The sequence below is a fragment of the Polyodon spathula genome, chromosome 14, assembly GCF_017654505.1.
Source record: "Polyodon spathula isolate WHYD16114869_AA chromosome 14, ASM1765450v1, whole genome shotgun sequence".
Lineage (NCBI taxonomy): Eukaryota > Metazoa > Chordata > Actinopteri > Acipenseriformes > Polyodontidae > Polyodon > Polyodon spathula.
In genome coordinates, this window is record NC_054547.1 from 31,665,926 (window position 1) to 31,680,709 (window position 14,784).

Consider the following 14,784-nt stretch of genomic DNA (forward strand, 5'->3'; position numbering starts at 1 on the left):
TCCTAATTAAGATATTTGTGTAAAATGCTTCGGGCATACTATATCTGGGAATTGTGGCTGTCTTTACAATGACTTTTGGGACCCAGATGCAACTTTCTGTTTCTAGAGTTTTGATGTTATCATATCATCATCGTACTGTACTTTTCTAGATTATGGAAATGTGTGTTCTTAGTGTTGAACGGCTGGGGGGGGGGGGGGGGGGGGGGGTAAGCCAATTTGGTACGATTAACATTGTTCCATGAGTCAAAATACATCAAATTTAAAGGACAAATTGAAGAACCATCATCTAACTGAGACAGAAATGTACTTCCTTATTTTCTGTAATCCTCTTGCAAGTTTCATGTTGAGGAATGCTTATCGCACAACTTCAGAACAAATAACAAAAGGGCCAATGAAACCTGGTAACACAAACTTCAATGGATTTAGTAGCAGTAGCCTATTCGCACAACAAATCTCCTTTAGTGCTTTGACAGAATCTTAACAGAAACATTTACCGGAAGCAATTAATTACATTTAACCTCAGAGATAAAAAAAGAAAGCAGAGATGACAAGTAGAACCGTCCAGTTATATCTGCTGTAAACTCAGATATTCACAATTAGGTAAGTAAAATCGAACGCATCTGTAGCATCATTATAAAGTCTAGCAAGGTCATTGTAAACACCCTTTTTAATGCAGTGCGTGTTTAATAAATAACACAGTTCTCATGATGTGTGACGTCCGAAAAATTTGCATAGTTCCCCCTTATTACTATAAAATTACACAACTGGCACAGCATTAGAAGTCTGCTGTAAACTCATGTCGTGGTAAAATGGTACAGGGTCAAGTAGATTTGTTCAAGAATAGTAGTGCAACAACCACAGCATACTACCTCTGTTATAGTTGTAAACAGAGCCAATGTTATAAACCCATCAAGAAACAACTTAGGTCCACATAAAATGAATGGATTGACAACCAATGATTTAAAATACATTGTGTTACTTTAGCTTTTTTTACCATGGTTATTAGTCCATCTTTTATTGTGCTCAGAATCATTTGGTTTTTCAATAGTTTTTTTCTATGTTAATTCAAGTTCTGGTTCATGCAACAATTTGCTCCCATATGTACATATATCAAGTTTAGAATAAAGTCAAGCTGAGATCAACAAGACCTTAAACATAAGAGAAGGGAATGGGATTTGGGGGATAAGTGATAATATTTCCAGTGCTAATAGCAGGTATGAAATGGATTTTAAAACCTTTGTTAGCATTCTGGGTTTGAGTTTGATCGTAGGTCTGTTACTGAAACGTAGACTGTGCTGTTTTCTTTGCAGAAAGCTCTTTGTTTCCTAGTTGCAATGAGACATGTTTCTTCTCCAGGTGACCAAGGAGATGAGTGCAGAATATGTTCATTTTCCACAGCCATCCCAGGGCCTCCTGGTCCCCCTGGCAAACCTGGCCCTGAAGGACGTCCAGGTAAACCATTAAAGATTTGGAAACCATAAAAAATTTCTGTCTTCAGGTGGCTGAATTTCCTGTGCAAGGGGACTTGCATTTTCACCTGATTTCTAAAAACATTGTTTATATTTGATATAAAAAGGATCAGTAGCTGGGACTGAAGACCTCTTGAACATTAAAAAAGACTACCGCTTCTGTGTTAACAATTGAACAGAGATTTTGAATCTTGGATGTAGATTGAAAACAACACACTTCACCATATGACATTACAGGTGTATCAGGAGATCCAGGTCCCAAAGGCTCAGCAGGACCTGAAGGAGCAGCAGGGCCTATGGGCCCGCGAGTAAGTTCTTTCAATTCCTGTTATTCTGGAAGTCACCCTTGCCAAAATGTCCTTTCCTCATCTCTACAGTTGTGTAAAAACAAACATTTCAACTTAGAGTACATTAGGCTCCCAGTGGCTCACCCACTAAAGGCACTACCACTCTGCGGGGTGTTTCAATATAATCCAAGTTACTGGGACTGCTCTTCAAATAAATGTATGTACAGTGCTGCCTCGATATAACGCGTTTCTCGGGACACACACAATATGAACGTTATAACCGAAGGGCATTATAAATAACAACACGCACCTGACTAAAATGCAAAATAAAATAACTCTCTCTCTATAATGCACATATAGTGAAGCAAAAATGTAACTTTCCTTGAATTAACCGTGCATAAAGCACCATTTAATCAACACTAGGTTTGGCTGTCGTAGCGGGGCTGAAGCGAATCTGAAGCGTCTCGTCTCTCGGAGAAAGCAGCAGCTCCTTTCGCAGCAAAACAGTAAATACATTAGGAAAGGTAACCACGTAATATACCTAATAGTTATTTAGTTAGAAAACAAATGCTAAATAAGATGTCTGTGTTATAAAGTGTCAACACAGCTTTTCTTGAGTTCAGATACTGTATGAAAAGGGAGAGACAGAAATGGAAGTTAGACTGAGAAGTTGTTTACAGTTTGAACAACACCGGTACTGTATTTACTGTGGAAATGCTGCATGAATCCCTAGTATAGGGAATTGGGGAACATGCTGTAGGAGCTTTATAATCGAGAGCCTTATAGCGAGGGAGCACTGTATTCGCCTTAAAACTGAATACAGATATTTGGCGTGGTGTTCAGTAATATCATTCGATGAAGTAACCTGTGTTGTGTTTCTAGGGCTTTCCAGGTGTACCAGGAGAAACAGGCCCCCCAGGGCTAAAGGGAGACCCAGGGAACATGAATAGCACAGGGAGCAGGGGTGAGAAAGGCTTGCCTGGATGGCCAGGCAGTAAAGGACGGGATGGTTTGAATGGAATCCCTGGGAAGCCCGGGCCTCAAGGTGCACCGGGTGCAAAAGGAAATCCAGTCAGTATACCAGCAAGATATACCGATTTGTATTTATATATTGTGTATTTGCAACTGTTTAAATAAAGTTACAAGCATGAATTAAGCTGTTTCTGCATCACAGCAATTGGCATCTTTTGCATGTTGTGCATTACAATCATGGATTGTTGGTACATTTATCTGTCTGAAGGGGGTGTAAATATCTAAATAGAAGTCCTGATACCAGAGCCTTCTGTGTGATCGTGTTGTTTGCAGGGACCTCCTGGTTTAAAAGGTGACCAAGGCTACCCTGGTTCCCCAGGAACCCCTGGTTTTCCAGGGCAGATGGGAGAGCGAGGACCAGTGGGCTATGGCTCAGCAGGTACTATCGGGGATAAAGGAAGACAAGGAGTTCCTGGTCTGCCTGGAGAACTAGGACCAGCAGGTTTGTGGCAGGGCAGGTTTTAGATCCAGTACTCTTCATAGATACATGAAGCAATGTTTCCACTACTCCTTGCTTGTATGCAAATGCTAGACAGCTGCATTCCTACATGAATGACATTTAAAACATGTCAGTCATAGGAAAAGCCACAGTTTGTTATTAGGAAGCAAATATTTTTTAGATACATTATTGTTGTGGTATTATTTTTAAATATAATGTTGATAAATGTATAATGTCCTTACTTTGGCGCAAGCTGAAGAACAAAGATGGATTTTCAGAGAGGAATAAAATGTGCATAGCCATTATGATGGTGGTTAGTCTTTTTCTTCATGTGGCTGCATAGGAGTTGGAAAATACAGTGCATCCATCTTGCATGCCCACTTACATGCTTAATCTTTGCATAGTAATCAGTGCTAAATGTTTGTTATGTCTCAGGAGAGAAAGGAGATGCAGGCCACGTTATATTCTCCCCCGGGCCGCTTGGAGTACCTGGGGAGAGAGGTGTACCTGGACAACGAGGCAAGCCAGGTGAGCATGCAGGGTTATATTCATATAACAAACCATCATTTGGTCCTTGTTCTTTACAGCAGGGTGTCAAGTGCCCCAAAGTCCACTCATGTGGCTTAATGTCTAATAGTTATTTTTATGTAATGTCAGCACCCACCTCAGCTCCATTCAAACCAACAATACTGATCAACCTCTCCCTTCCCAATGTATGCTGGCATGGAAACATGAGCTGCAATGATAATTCTGATAATTCAGTTCAGATTTAACGTAGTGCAAGTTTTGTTATGTTGTCATTGCACCCCACCATGGTTTTTCATTATGCCAGAATGCAATTTACCTTAGTGTTTGCAAAAGAAAAACTGTAAATGCGACATATCTGGCCTTACTAGCAAAATACTTCCACGGACCCTTGAAAAAACTGGAAAGTATGAAAGGCAAAAACCTCTGTAGATTTCTGTAACTCAGAAAATGAGCAATTTTAATCCCATAAAGTGACGTGCTTACAATGAAGTGGTAATTCATATTGTAGGAACACCTGGAGCAACTGGACGGGATGGTTTCCCTGGTAGTGTTGGTGCTAAAGGTGAAAAGGGCATTGCTTCAACAGGGTTCCGTGGGCCACCGGGAGCAAAAGGTAGGTCGGTTCTTAATGAACACTGAAATACCGGGCCTTATTCACAAAGCTTTCACTCGTCATAGTTATAGGTTAATTAAAGTTTACTTAATAAAATAATCAGTCTTTTTACAGTACGAATTCAAATAACTTAATCTGTATAACTGTATAAAATTAGGATTATTTTTTTAATGTCATTAAGGACATTGCCTGATTTTTGCAGGCAATAGAGGACAAGCGGGAGCAGAAGGACCCCCGTCAAGACCAGGAATGCCAGGAAGAACCGGACCAAATGGCATTCCAGGGGACCCCGGGCCAAAGGTCTGAAATGGGTGGAGTATAGTGTTCATTTACACTGCCACCCCCCTCACACCTTTCCAGTCCTGTTAATGGTCATCCCTGTGAGCAAAAAGTGCTGTAATATTAAATCTTGCAATAATTACATCATGTCATGATGTGCTGATTAGGTGCAGTAACCAGGGAACATTTTCAGTAAACAGAATAATAAAAAAAGTGGTATTTTTGCATTTATTTATCCTAGGGCAATGGGGGATTTGGAGTTCCAGGGAGCAAAGGCAGACACGGTCCTCCTGGGGATGGTGGGTCTGAAGGTCCCGAGGGGGTTGGTGGACTCCCAGGAAGTCCAGGACCACCTGGATCCCCAGGACAGGAGGGTGCTCCAGGCCCTAAAGGTATCCTATTATACAACAAAAAGAGCCAGAGTACTGCATTTCCAATACTATCAAAAGTTCGGTCCATTTCCGTCAAAAACACAAAATGGTTCTTCTGGGTATTTTGCATTACTATACTCGGAGAACAAATACAATATTGTATTTGTTATTTGTTATGCCCGTATTGTCTTCAAAAAACAGAGCCAGGTTTGTAAAACAAGGGTGTGTTTTTAATAATTTAAACAATTGTTATGTTTATATTCAGCTATATTCAGCCCCATGGAGACATTACAAAGTAAACTAAGAATAACAACTACTCTGCTGCAACTGACTTGTGAATTAGTCTTTGAAAAAACCTTGAAAGGAGACATTAAGATACAGTACCTGACAACAGTCCCTGTATGGCTGGGCAGTCCCAATTTCCTAGCAAATATCTTGCGTCCCGATGCATAGGAAGAAAGTCCCGATATTTTCCCATAGAAGAAAAAATCATTTATTCTGCACAGTAGTGTTAGTGAAAACCACACGCTGTGCTCTTCGTGCAGCTGACACATCTGCTGATCAGTAACTTATACAAAGAGAAGAACGCTTCATTATGTCTATTTTTACTGTCATGAAGATTGTGTGGGGTTGAGTTGGGGGGGATACGTCTATTATATGATAATGAGTGTTTTTTGCGTATGACTCCTCGCATGTCTATGATGCTTATAACCTCCCCCCCACCCCCTCCCCAGGCAGGAGCATCCCACTGAAGTGTTTCCAAATGTTGGCAAGTATGCATTAATCAATGCAATGATGCTTTGTTATTCCTGTAGTGTGAAAAGGGTGGCTGAGGAACTAGTTAAGTAGCATAAGAACTACACATACAGTATGAAGACTATTACAAATTAATAACACTGAAGAAATAATCTTTAACCGTGTATTTTTGTGTTTATTTTGCAAAAAAGGGGATCTGGGTCCTACAGGACTAAAAGGTCAGCCTGGCATTCCAGGGAACTGTCAGAAAGGATCTTCGGGGCCAGCAGGCTATCTGGGTTCAAAAGGACCCATTGGAGTTTCAGGTTGGTGAACCCTGTTAGAGACCTGTACACCTCACTCTGTTTTTTCTTCCCCTTGATGAAGGCAGATACGGCTGTGCTGAAACGAATTGGGGGTAACTGTCCTTTAAGTGTTCTGGCCTTTAACATTACTTTAATATAAAAAAAGACTTGTCAAATCCACTCATGGTTAATGTATTGTGATGTTCAGTTCCCCTGAAAAAAGTCAAAATCTCAAATAGAACAAGGAAATGGAAAAATACTCCAAAATTGATAACACAATATTGTTCTAAAAATGACACAGAGTTACAATTGTGTGTTAATGCATGTATAATGGTTTGTAAACCAGTCATTCAAACAAAAGAAAGGGAAATACAATACTGTCTCAGCACAAAAACCTAAAACAAGAAGGAAGACATTTACAGATGATGAGAACTGTTTAGCAGTTTTCTATGTATTGTTATTACACTTTTGCTGATTGGTCAGAATTTGTATTGTTCTGTATTTTCTGATTCAGGTATAATTGGGGTTCCTGGTGTGAAAGGGAACCCTGGTATAGCAGGACTGGATATCAGAGGGCCTCCAGGATTAAACGGGTTACCTGGGGCAAGGGGGAGTCCAGGGAATCCTGGGTCAGATGGACACAAGGGTTTCCCAGGCCTGGATGGGGCACCTGGGGCACGAGGTAATGGAGGGCTTCCAGTAGCCAGGAATTAAAAAATTGCAGACAACTGTACATAAATGACTGGGTTGAGTTGGGGTTGAGCTTCCAAAAGGAAATACCACAGGATGCTTTCTTGCTTTGACCACTAATCTAAAAGTGGTAAATTAAAATAGGGCTGCTACACTTTGTTTTAGACGAACATTGCAAATACATGGTGTTTCTGCTGAATGTTAAGCCAACAGTTTTTAAATATACTACACCAGCAAGAACAAGTTCAACTGTTTCAGTTTTTTTAGGTCTAGTTTGTTGTCAGAACTCCCAAATACTACATGTATGGGGCTGATTGAGAAGTAGCATTAAAATCTATGTAGTTCCAGACATTCAATATAGTTTGTCCTGCAGATATTTCATACGCTTACCCTATGTATAGGAATGTGTTGTGGACAATGTACTGGATCTTAAAGCAACTATAATGGTGAAAAAGTTTGATTGTATTTGTTTTCTAAATGTAATATGTAGGCCAAGATGGTGAACCAGGTCTTATGGGGAAATCTGGACTAAAAGGAATTGATGGTTTTCCAGGAAACCCTGGAAGACCTGGACCTAAAGGTATGGAAACTGAGTTATTCAGCATTTAAATATTCAACATATTTATAGTTGTCACACAGGTGCTGATGTTAAACCATGCTAGCTTCCACACCAGTCTTTATTTTATAAACTTGGGAGCTATTGATTGTGAAACATGGCAGTTATTCAGGAAAACTAAATTTACAGTTATGTCTTATGCAATATCCTATAGATAGTATAAACAGTAAACTCTGTCCCCTCATCTGGCAGGCCATTGTTTGTTGACCCCTTTGACTTGGAAGACTCCACTGTTAGGACCTTCTCTCTATTAGCACTTAACTCCCATTGATTGACAATATAGAGGAATTCCACTGCCATAGACATCTGTATAACAATATGGTTTAATGTTTTTAATCTTGTTTTGATTTTATTTTCATGGTAGGTTTTATGGGCAAGGATGGAGAACCAGGAGATAAGGGCAGGGGTGGACAGAAGGGGGAAAAAGGAGATAATGGACCCCAAGGGCAAACCAGTATTGAAAAAATTCAAGGATTCCCTGGGGATCCAGGGATGCCAGGTAGGTACAAGAGTAGAATTTAAGGCATTTCGCTGTCTTATTAAGTTTGTTGCCATATATAATTAAAAAAATACTAATAATTATGCTAATACATTCTAGTCTTAATGTTCTTCATTTTAAGATCTTATCGAACATCATCCAATTGTTTATGTTGTATAGGGAGTTACGACTTACTCAAGTATGCCAATAAATATTACTTGTTGATCATTAAATGTTGTCTGGTTGTAGGGTTACCCGGGCCGAATGGACTCAAGGGTGACAGAGGACTACCAGGGTACCCAGGAGTTAGAGGGAAGGATGGAACCCCAGGGCCTCCAGGACCACAAGGTATTAGAATGTGTCACATAGCTCTTTTTTTTCCCCTGGTGCTAAGGCAGCTAAAAGGTTAAAATTAACTTTTTATTTAATTTAGGAGTTATTTGTTTGTTTAAATCTTGGTATTGATTTTGTATTTTGTTTTATTCTTGTTGCTGTGTTTAATATTCATTGAAAAAAAGATAATAAAAATCATACAAAACTTGGGCCCATATTGGTTTGTGTTTCTGTCTAGGGTCTATAGGTAATCCAGGTTTTCCAGGTGATCGAGGAGCTCCAGGTTTTCCAGGACCAGCAGGCGAAGCCGGGGAGATGGGAATTCCAGGTACAACATTTATACAGTCACCTGATGCAATGACTTAAATAGACGTGGTAATATGCAATTTAGAGAAGCTCTTCTGGTATATGTACATTAATCACACATATAACCATTCCTTTGCTGTAATTCTGACATTTCCATGCCCAGGGCCTAAAGGAGAGAAGGGGTCTTCTGGTGTTCCTGGAGTCGTTGGGTCTGCAGGTTACCCAGGCACTCCTGGCATTAAAGGGGGAAAAGGAGAACCAAGTTTAGAAGTATATGGCCGTCCAGGACTGGATGGAACTAAGGTACCGAGAACCAGTGAGATTATAAGGACAAACTAATCCAGTAGCACTGTTTTGTTTTAAAATTCTCGGCCACAGCACAATCAAAAGTGGCACTTTTTATACAAATGTCACATAATGGTATATGGCTATGATGTGTGATTTCTCTAACTCTAAGCGTATGGAAAGCTTCCCCAACCTGTTTACTTCTGATATTGTTTCAAAAGGGTGACCCAGGCATTCCAGGTCTGGAGGGAGAAAGAGGGGAGACTGGGATGCCAGGGCTACTTGGAAACCCAGGACCAGATGGAAAATCTGGAGATAGAGGAAATGCTGGAATCCCAGGAACTAAAGGTTGTGTTTTTTTAAGTTTTTGTAGAATAAGCATTTTCATGAAATGTCTAACTGTGTTACTAACTGTATTTCATTTGCTTTACCTTTTTTTAAAAATACTGATGTAGCAATGACACAGCTTGGTGCTACTGTTTGTTTTCTATAACAGGAATGCCAGGCCCATGTGGTGAAAAGGGGACTGATGGAGAAAGAGGTCCTCCAGGAGCCCCTGGACCAAGAGGACTTCCAGGTACATTTGTCAAGGAAGTCAAAGGGCTTTTCAAACCACCTTTGCTCACCATTGTAAATAACTTTTTAGGATGTCTACATGTGCATATCCTGTGCAGCTTTCACAAAGGTCTTCAAGTAGATTTCTAACATTTGTTGGGAGAAGTTTTACAGAGTCGTTCCAAAATATGCTGGACTAACATAACCCTCAAAGTTGTCTGCTGGATTTAAATAGGCTCCACATTCAGACAGCAAGCAAGGCTTCTTATACATCATGACAGATACAGTTACTTTTTATGCCTAATTGGACTTCCCAATAATTAGTTGTTAATCCAGTTGAAAGTGAAATATGTAAGCTTGACCTAAACCACTACGCTGCACTGAACTGTTAACATGCTTTAGAAGATGAATGTAACTTGCTACCTCATGAGGCCTTTCAACACAGCTGTGTGTAGCAGGAGGTGTCCAAACCTGCAATCGTTGTATTGAGGAGGGGAAGCTCCACTGATCAAACCAAATTCTAACCCATAGATTTGAGCAGTCACATTTCATTATGTAATAAGTGAAGGAGGATTGTAGCTGTATTGAGTGTCTTGTAAATTATTATTTGATATAACAGGTACCACAGGAGCCCCTGGTAGTCCTGGAGCCCCAGGTGAAAAGGGGAAACAAGGACACGATGGCATTCCTGGACGACTAGGAGAAAAGGGGGAGCCAGGTACAGAACTGTAGATCGATAGGTTAGGAGCAGGTTATGTGAAACATTGATGCAGAGCCTTTCTATAAAGAAAGAAATTTATATTAAGACTAGATTTTTTTTTTTCCTTAGCTTGAAACTAAAAACAGACAATTTTTACTGTCTAATTTACAGGTATTCCTGGCCAAATTCCAGGCGCCAATGGCTTTCCAGGCCCAAAAGGTTAATGAACAAAAATAAAATTAAACATTTCTATCGTATTGATATTTTACTGCATAGCCACTGAATTCGCAATGGACGTTTCTGCATCTTGCATCTTGTAGGTATCAAAGGGGATTTCGGGCCAGCTGGTCCCCCTGGGCCACCAGGTTATCCAGGACCAGTGGGGGACAGAGGAGTTACTGGACCCATAGGACCTACTGGAAACTCTGGTCCACCTGGGAGTCCTGGGATTGGGATTGAAGGCCCTAAAGGAGACAAGGGTCAACCAGGCCCACCTGGAAGACATGGTAAGGAGGAACAATAACCCAGTGCACTGGGCAGGAAAGTCAGTGGGAAAGGTGCAGCTCCTTTTGGCAATTCTGTTTTTTGGAGCACCATTCAACTACAGGTTTAAACAACCTGGTCTGGGGATTAATTATTACATTTTATAATTAAGGACATGGTTGGAACAAATACCAAGACTGGGGAGGTTGTTTCAGTCTTAGATTTGACATCAAAGAGACTCATATAACCCGTTGCACTGTAATTATCTCAAACTCTGTAAGGATGATGTACTAGCGTTCACGCATTTGTTACAAACAATATTTATAAAAAATGTAAAATATAAGATTTCGTTCCAATAACGGTATTTAATACTGAGGTAGTACATAATGGTTTGCACCATATAGTGCTTATATTGAATTTTTTTAGAACATGGATGGCATTGAAGCTGATCCTCCTTGACTATTGTCATCTGTTTGCAGGAGATCCTGGACCTCGTGGACCTGCAGGGCCAGTAACATATTCTATCAAAGGAGACAAGGGATTGAGAGGTCCTCCTGGAAGACCAGGTCAGGCAGGCGATGAAGGGGATGAAGGCCCTCCAGGAATACCAGTAAGTAACAATTTTACAGTGCATTGTTTTCTTATCCTTTTAAAACTTTGCACTGTTGAAAAACCGAACGATACTGAAAAGCTTGCAGAGAAAGAAGAACACAAAGGTTTTTACTATATGGCATTGATATATTTAATTGTTTTGTAATTACACATATGGATTGTGACTTTGTTGTAATTAATGCCACATTATGTAAAGTACTACTATTTTCTGAAAGGGGCAAGCAAATCTGAATATGCAACATATGTGAATTTGTCACTGGAATTCTGGAGATGCATAGGTGCATACAGTACATCACCCAGTTACTTATATTTGCTGTTTCTGTTTTATGCAGGGTTTTGACGGTGATCCAGGATTTCCAGGTCCCAAAGGTGATCCTGGTTCTGTTGGTCTTCCTGGAGTAACAGGTACTGCTTTTCTTACATTGATTAAATTAAACAGTTGAATTTGTTTACTTTCTTAATTCCGTTATTTACCAGAAATACATCCAGTCGAACATTAAACTTGTGTACATATGCTAAGTGCATATGCCATACAGAGTGGATATAATGTACACTGTATGTAAATAGAGTTAATCATTTAATAATATACACGTTTCATGATGCACTCCAATAGATTTAATAGACAATTAGGTAAGTCTCTGCACTGACTAAAACTTTTTCATTAAGAAGTCAAACTCATGTGATTGTTCAAGAGTCTACTTGAGCTTATTTGTTAAAATGTAGGATGAGAAACCTATAATGTTTGTTTGTTTTTTTGGGAAAGTTTCCTGACAGAAATATTTAGATTCCGCTGCTAACGATGGTCTGGTTTACAGGAATGAAAGGTGTCCATGGATTTACTGGCGCTAAGGGAGCTAAAGGGTTAAAAGGAACTCCTGGGCCAGCCGGTGAGTATAGGGATTGTTACTCTGCTCAAAAATGTTGACATTGACATCAAATTCCCCTTCTGTTTGCATCTGTGAATATCTTAATGCATTCAACTAGCATGAAACAACAGCTTGGATCAGTTAACTTAAACCTTAGCTGTTTCTTGATAATTTAATCTGTATTGAAGACATTTTACTAGTTTATTTTAGTAAAAGTACATGCTATGGATAACTTGTATAACTGTATTTAACCTTGCAGTGAAGAACATAAAAACTAATGGAAAATTCTATGTGATTTAAAGGCCCCCGTGGAAAAGATACAACGGTGTTGGCTGTGCCAATACCGGGTGATCCAGGATACTCAGGAGAGCCTGGGAGACCTGGAGACCTAGGAGAGCCAGGATGGCCAGGAACACCAGGCCCTAAAGGTACAACATACCATTTTCCAAAATAATGTCATTTAAAGTTGTAATATGGTTACACAGAAAATATCTGCAGCAACTTAATTTAGTGGATGTCCCAATATGGATGGCAAATATGTTTGCATATATTACAGGTATACATTCGAAAACTGTTACATGGTTCTAAATTTGGGCAGGGATGAAGAAATGTCGGAGACCGACCACGTGTTTTTCTTCCAAGCCACATGCATCATGTTTTATATTCAAATCGAAAACCTGTGATTGTTTTTATGTAACCTCACCACAAAAGAAAAGGAGGACATTGGCTGGGAATGTAAGCTGCCAGCACACCTTTTCCACAAAAAAAAATCCTCAAACTCTTCTTTGCATTGCAATTGTCACTGTAATGTTATTTTAAGATATCGGGGCCTCTATTTTATAAAATGATGCTGACGGCATTAAACTACTCAAAACAAAACTGCTGCTTTTTTTTTTTTTTTTTTTTTTTTCCCCCCCATAATATTACATTTGTTTTAATTCTCTCAGAAAATGTGCCTTTGCATTTATAATAGCAGTGGTTAGGACGTGGTTTGATGGTTGTGTTGTTGTGTGTTACAGGGCAGCCAGGGCCAAAGGGAGCCCAAGGTCAGAAAGGCAAACCAGGCAGATCTGGCCACTCAGGACCAAAGGGAGATAACGGTTTTCCTGGAAGGAGAGGTTTGGAAAGAAGGAGACACAGTTTAACAGCAACATCAACTTAAATTTATACAGTGCCTTATCATGCAAATAGCTTTACATAGATACAACATTCCCACCCCACAAATGTATGGCATGTTTTAAACTGGGAGAGTTTCAGACATTACTAGACATTACTTTAAATCTAAATTAGTTTTCAGAAACATTTGGTTAAACTGCCGGGTTCTGTGGGATGCTATATATCGATATATATATATATATATTCATATACTAATGCTATATATATATTATATATATATTATTGTTTTTTTTTCTCTGTCAGGGCCACCTGGATATTTAGGACCCCAAGGCCCTAAGGGCCCTGATGGACCTCCTGGAACTCACAGAACTATTAGGGATATTGAGGGCTTCATCTTCACCCGTCACAGTCAGTCAAGAGCCATTCCTCTGTGTCCAGCTGGGACAAAGCAGCTCTTTTCTGGCTACTCTCTTCTGTTCGTAAAGGCTAATGACAGAGCGCATGGGCAAGACCTAGGTATCTTATACTATCGCCTTATTGACTGAATAATGCACATCTGAAAATAAGTCGAGCATAAGAGTGCTTAATGACCTTGAATTATACAACTGGAGAAAGTTAAACTTAAAAATGCATCCCAACATGTAGGAGACGGTTGCTTCGTTGCATACTGAAAAGTTGAACCCTGTAATATTTGTAGCTTTTAATGCAGATTTTCTGTCTTATAGGTACTATTGGAAGCTGCCTACAAAGGTTTTCTACAATGCCGTATTTATATTGCACAGTCAGTGGTACATGTAATTTTGCTTCAAGGAATGATTATTCCTACTGGCTTTCTACTGATCAGCTAATGCCAGCAGATATGGCTCCAATCTCAGGTGTAACTTTAGAACCATTTATAAGCAGGTACAGCCTTCATTTATTAATTATAAAAATGGATCATCATTACACTGTAATTTGACATATTATAAACTGGGCTTTATTTGGGACTTTTGCACTTTATAAATACATAATTGGATTTTTTGTTTTAATATTTTAGAGCAGAATTTATGTAGACATTTTTATAATTATGTATCTGCTGCATGTTTCCTCCTGTTACAGATGCACAGTGTGTGAAGGTATTGCAAATACAATAGCAGTTCATAGTCAAACAACAACAACCCCACCCTGTCCGAATGGGTGGAACTCACTCTGGACTGGTTTCTCATTTGTAATGGTAAGAGCGATGTACAGTATACTGTCTCTTTTCTAAAATGGGCCATTTCATCTCAAGTAAACCAGATCCTAGGGATCTGTTCTCTACAGTGATTGAGGATACATCAATCACATGTGATGGAGAAAATTAATTCAGGGTAGATGTTATGTGCATGCAGACGAAAAGCTGTGTAACTAATGCTCCACAGACATGTCACAGCTGATTAAAATGCACATCGTTATCATTATTACCCTTATGTATATTTTAATATTGAATTTTTTTTTTTTTTTTTTTTTTTAATGAAGACTAGCTGCAATCACCCAGGTATCCTTGTAATTAGTGCTGAGACGAAAACCGGATTTTCATGTTCGGATATTCACTCAAAATTTAAGTATTTGTTCTTTTTCAAAAAGGAATAAAAGCCATTATATTGCTCAGAACGCAGGCAGAGACAGCGTAGCAGCAGGGGCAGGGGGGCGTGTCCCGTGTGTGTG

The 14,784-nt window shown here is 39.5% G+C and overlaps 1 protein-coding gene across 4 annotated transcripts in view; it reads left to right on the top strand.

Annotated features, from left to right (window-relative positions):
- The window catches only part of LOC121327028 (collagen alpha-5(IV) chain-like), a 44,997-nt gene that overhangs the window by 28,210 nt on the left and 2,003 nt on the right, over positions 1-14,784 (top strand). For 3 of the 4 annotated variants that reach the window (XR_005951523.1, XM_041270790.1, XM_041270792.1), the window contains exons 23-50: positions 1,357-1,452; positions 1,707-1,777; positions 2,639-2,827; positions 3,062-3,230; positions 3,663-3,755; positions 4,264-4,368; positions 4,571-4,668; positions 4,889-5,039; positions 5,966-6,079; positions 6,573-6,740; positions 7,239-7,328; positions 7,729-7,863; positions 8,092-8,190; positions 8,414-8,503; positions 8,645-8,784; positions 8,988-9,114; positions 9,263-9,343; positions 9,941-10,039; positions 10,193-10,240; positions 10,342-10,527; positions 10,984-11,114; positions 11,449-11,521; positions 11,932-12,003; positions 12,285-12,410; positions 13,002-13,100; positions 13,402-13,614; positions 13,824-14,001; positions 14,197-14,311. Coding sequence is in view for 3 of the 4 variants with exons in the window: in XM_041270790.1 (XP_041126724.1) it covers positions 1,357-1,452; positions 1,707-1,777; positions 2,639-2,827; positions 3,062-3,230; positions 3,663-3,755; positions 4,264-4,368; positions 4,571-4,668; positions 4,889-5,039; positions 5,966-6,079; positions 6,573-6,740; positions 7,239-7,328; positions 7,729-7,863; positions 8,092-8,190; positions 8,414-8,503; positions 8,645-8,784; positions 8,988-9,114; positions 9,263-9,343; positions 9,941-10,039; positions 10,193-10,240; positions 10,342-10,527; positions 10,984-11,114; positions 11,449-11,521; positions 11,932-12,003; positions 12,285-12,410; positions 13,002-13,100; positions 13,402-13,614; positions 13,824-14,001; positions 14,197-14,311 (3,356 nt within the window). In the remaining variant the exon portion in view is untranslated. Of the gene's footprint in view, positions 1-1,356; positions 1,453-1,706; positions 1,778-2,638; positions 2,828-3,061; positions 3,231-3,662; positions 3,756-4,263; positions 4,369-4,570; positions 4,669-4,888; positions 5,040-5,965; positions 6,080-6,572; positions 6,741-7,238; positions 7,329-7,728; positions 7,864-8,091; positions 8,191-8,413; positions 8,504-8,644; positions 8,785-8,987; positions 9,115-9,262; positions 9,344-9,940; positions 10,040-10,192; positions 10,241-10,341; positions 10,528-10,983; positions 11,115-11,448; positions 11,522-11,931; positions 12,004-12,284; positions 12,411-13,001; positions 13,101-13,401; positions 13,615-13,823; positions 14,002-14,196; positions 14,312-14,595; positions 14,774-14,784 lie in introns of those variants that run through there. The other variant, XM_041270791.1, reaches the window with a different exon arrangement.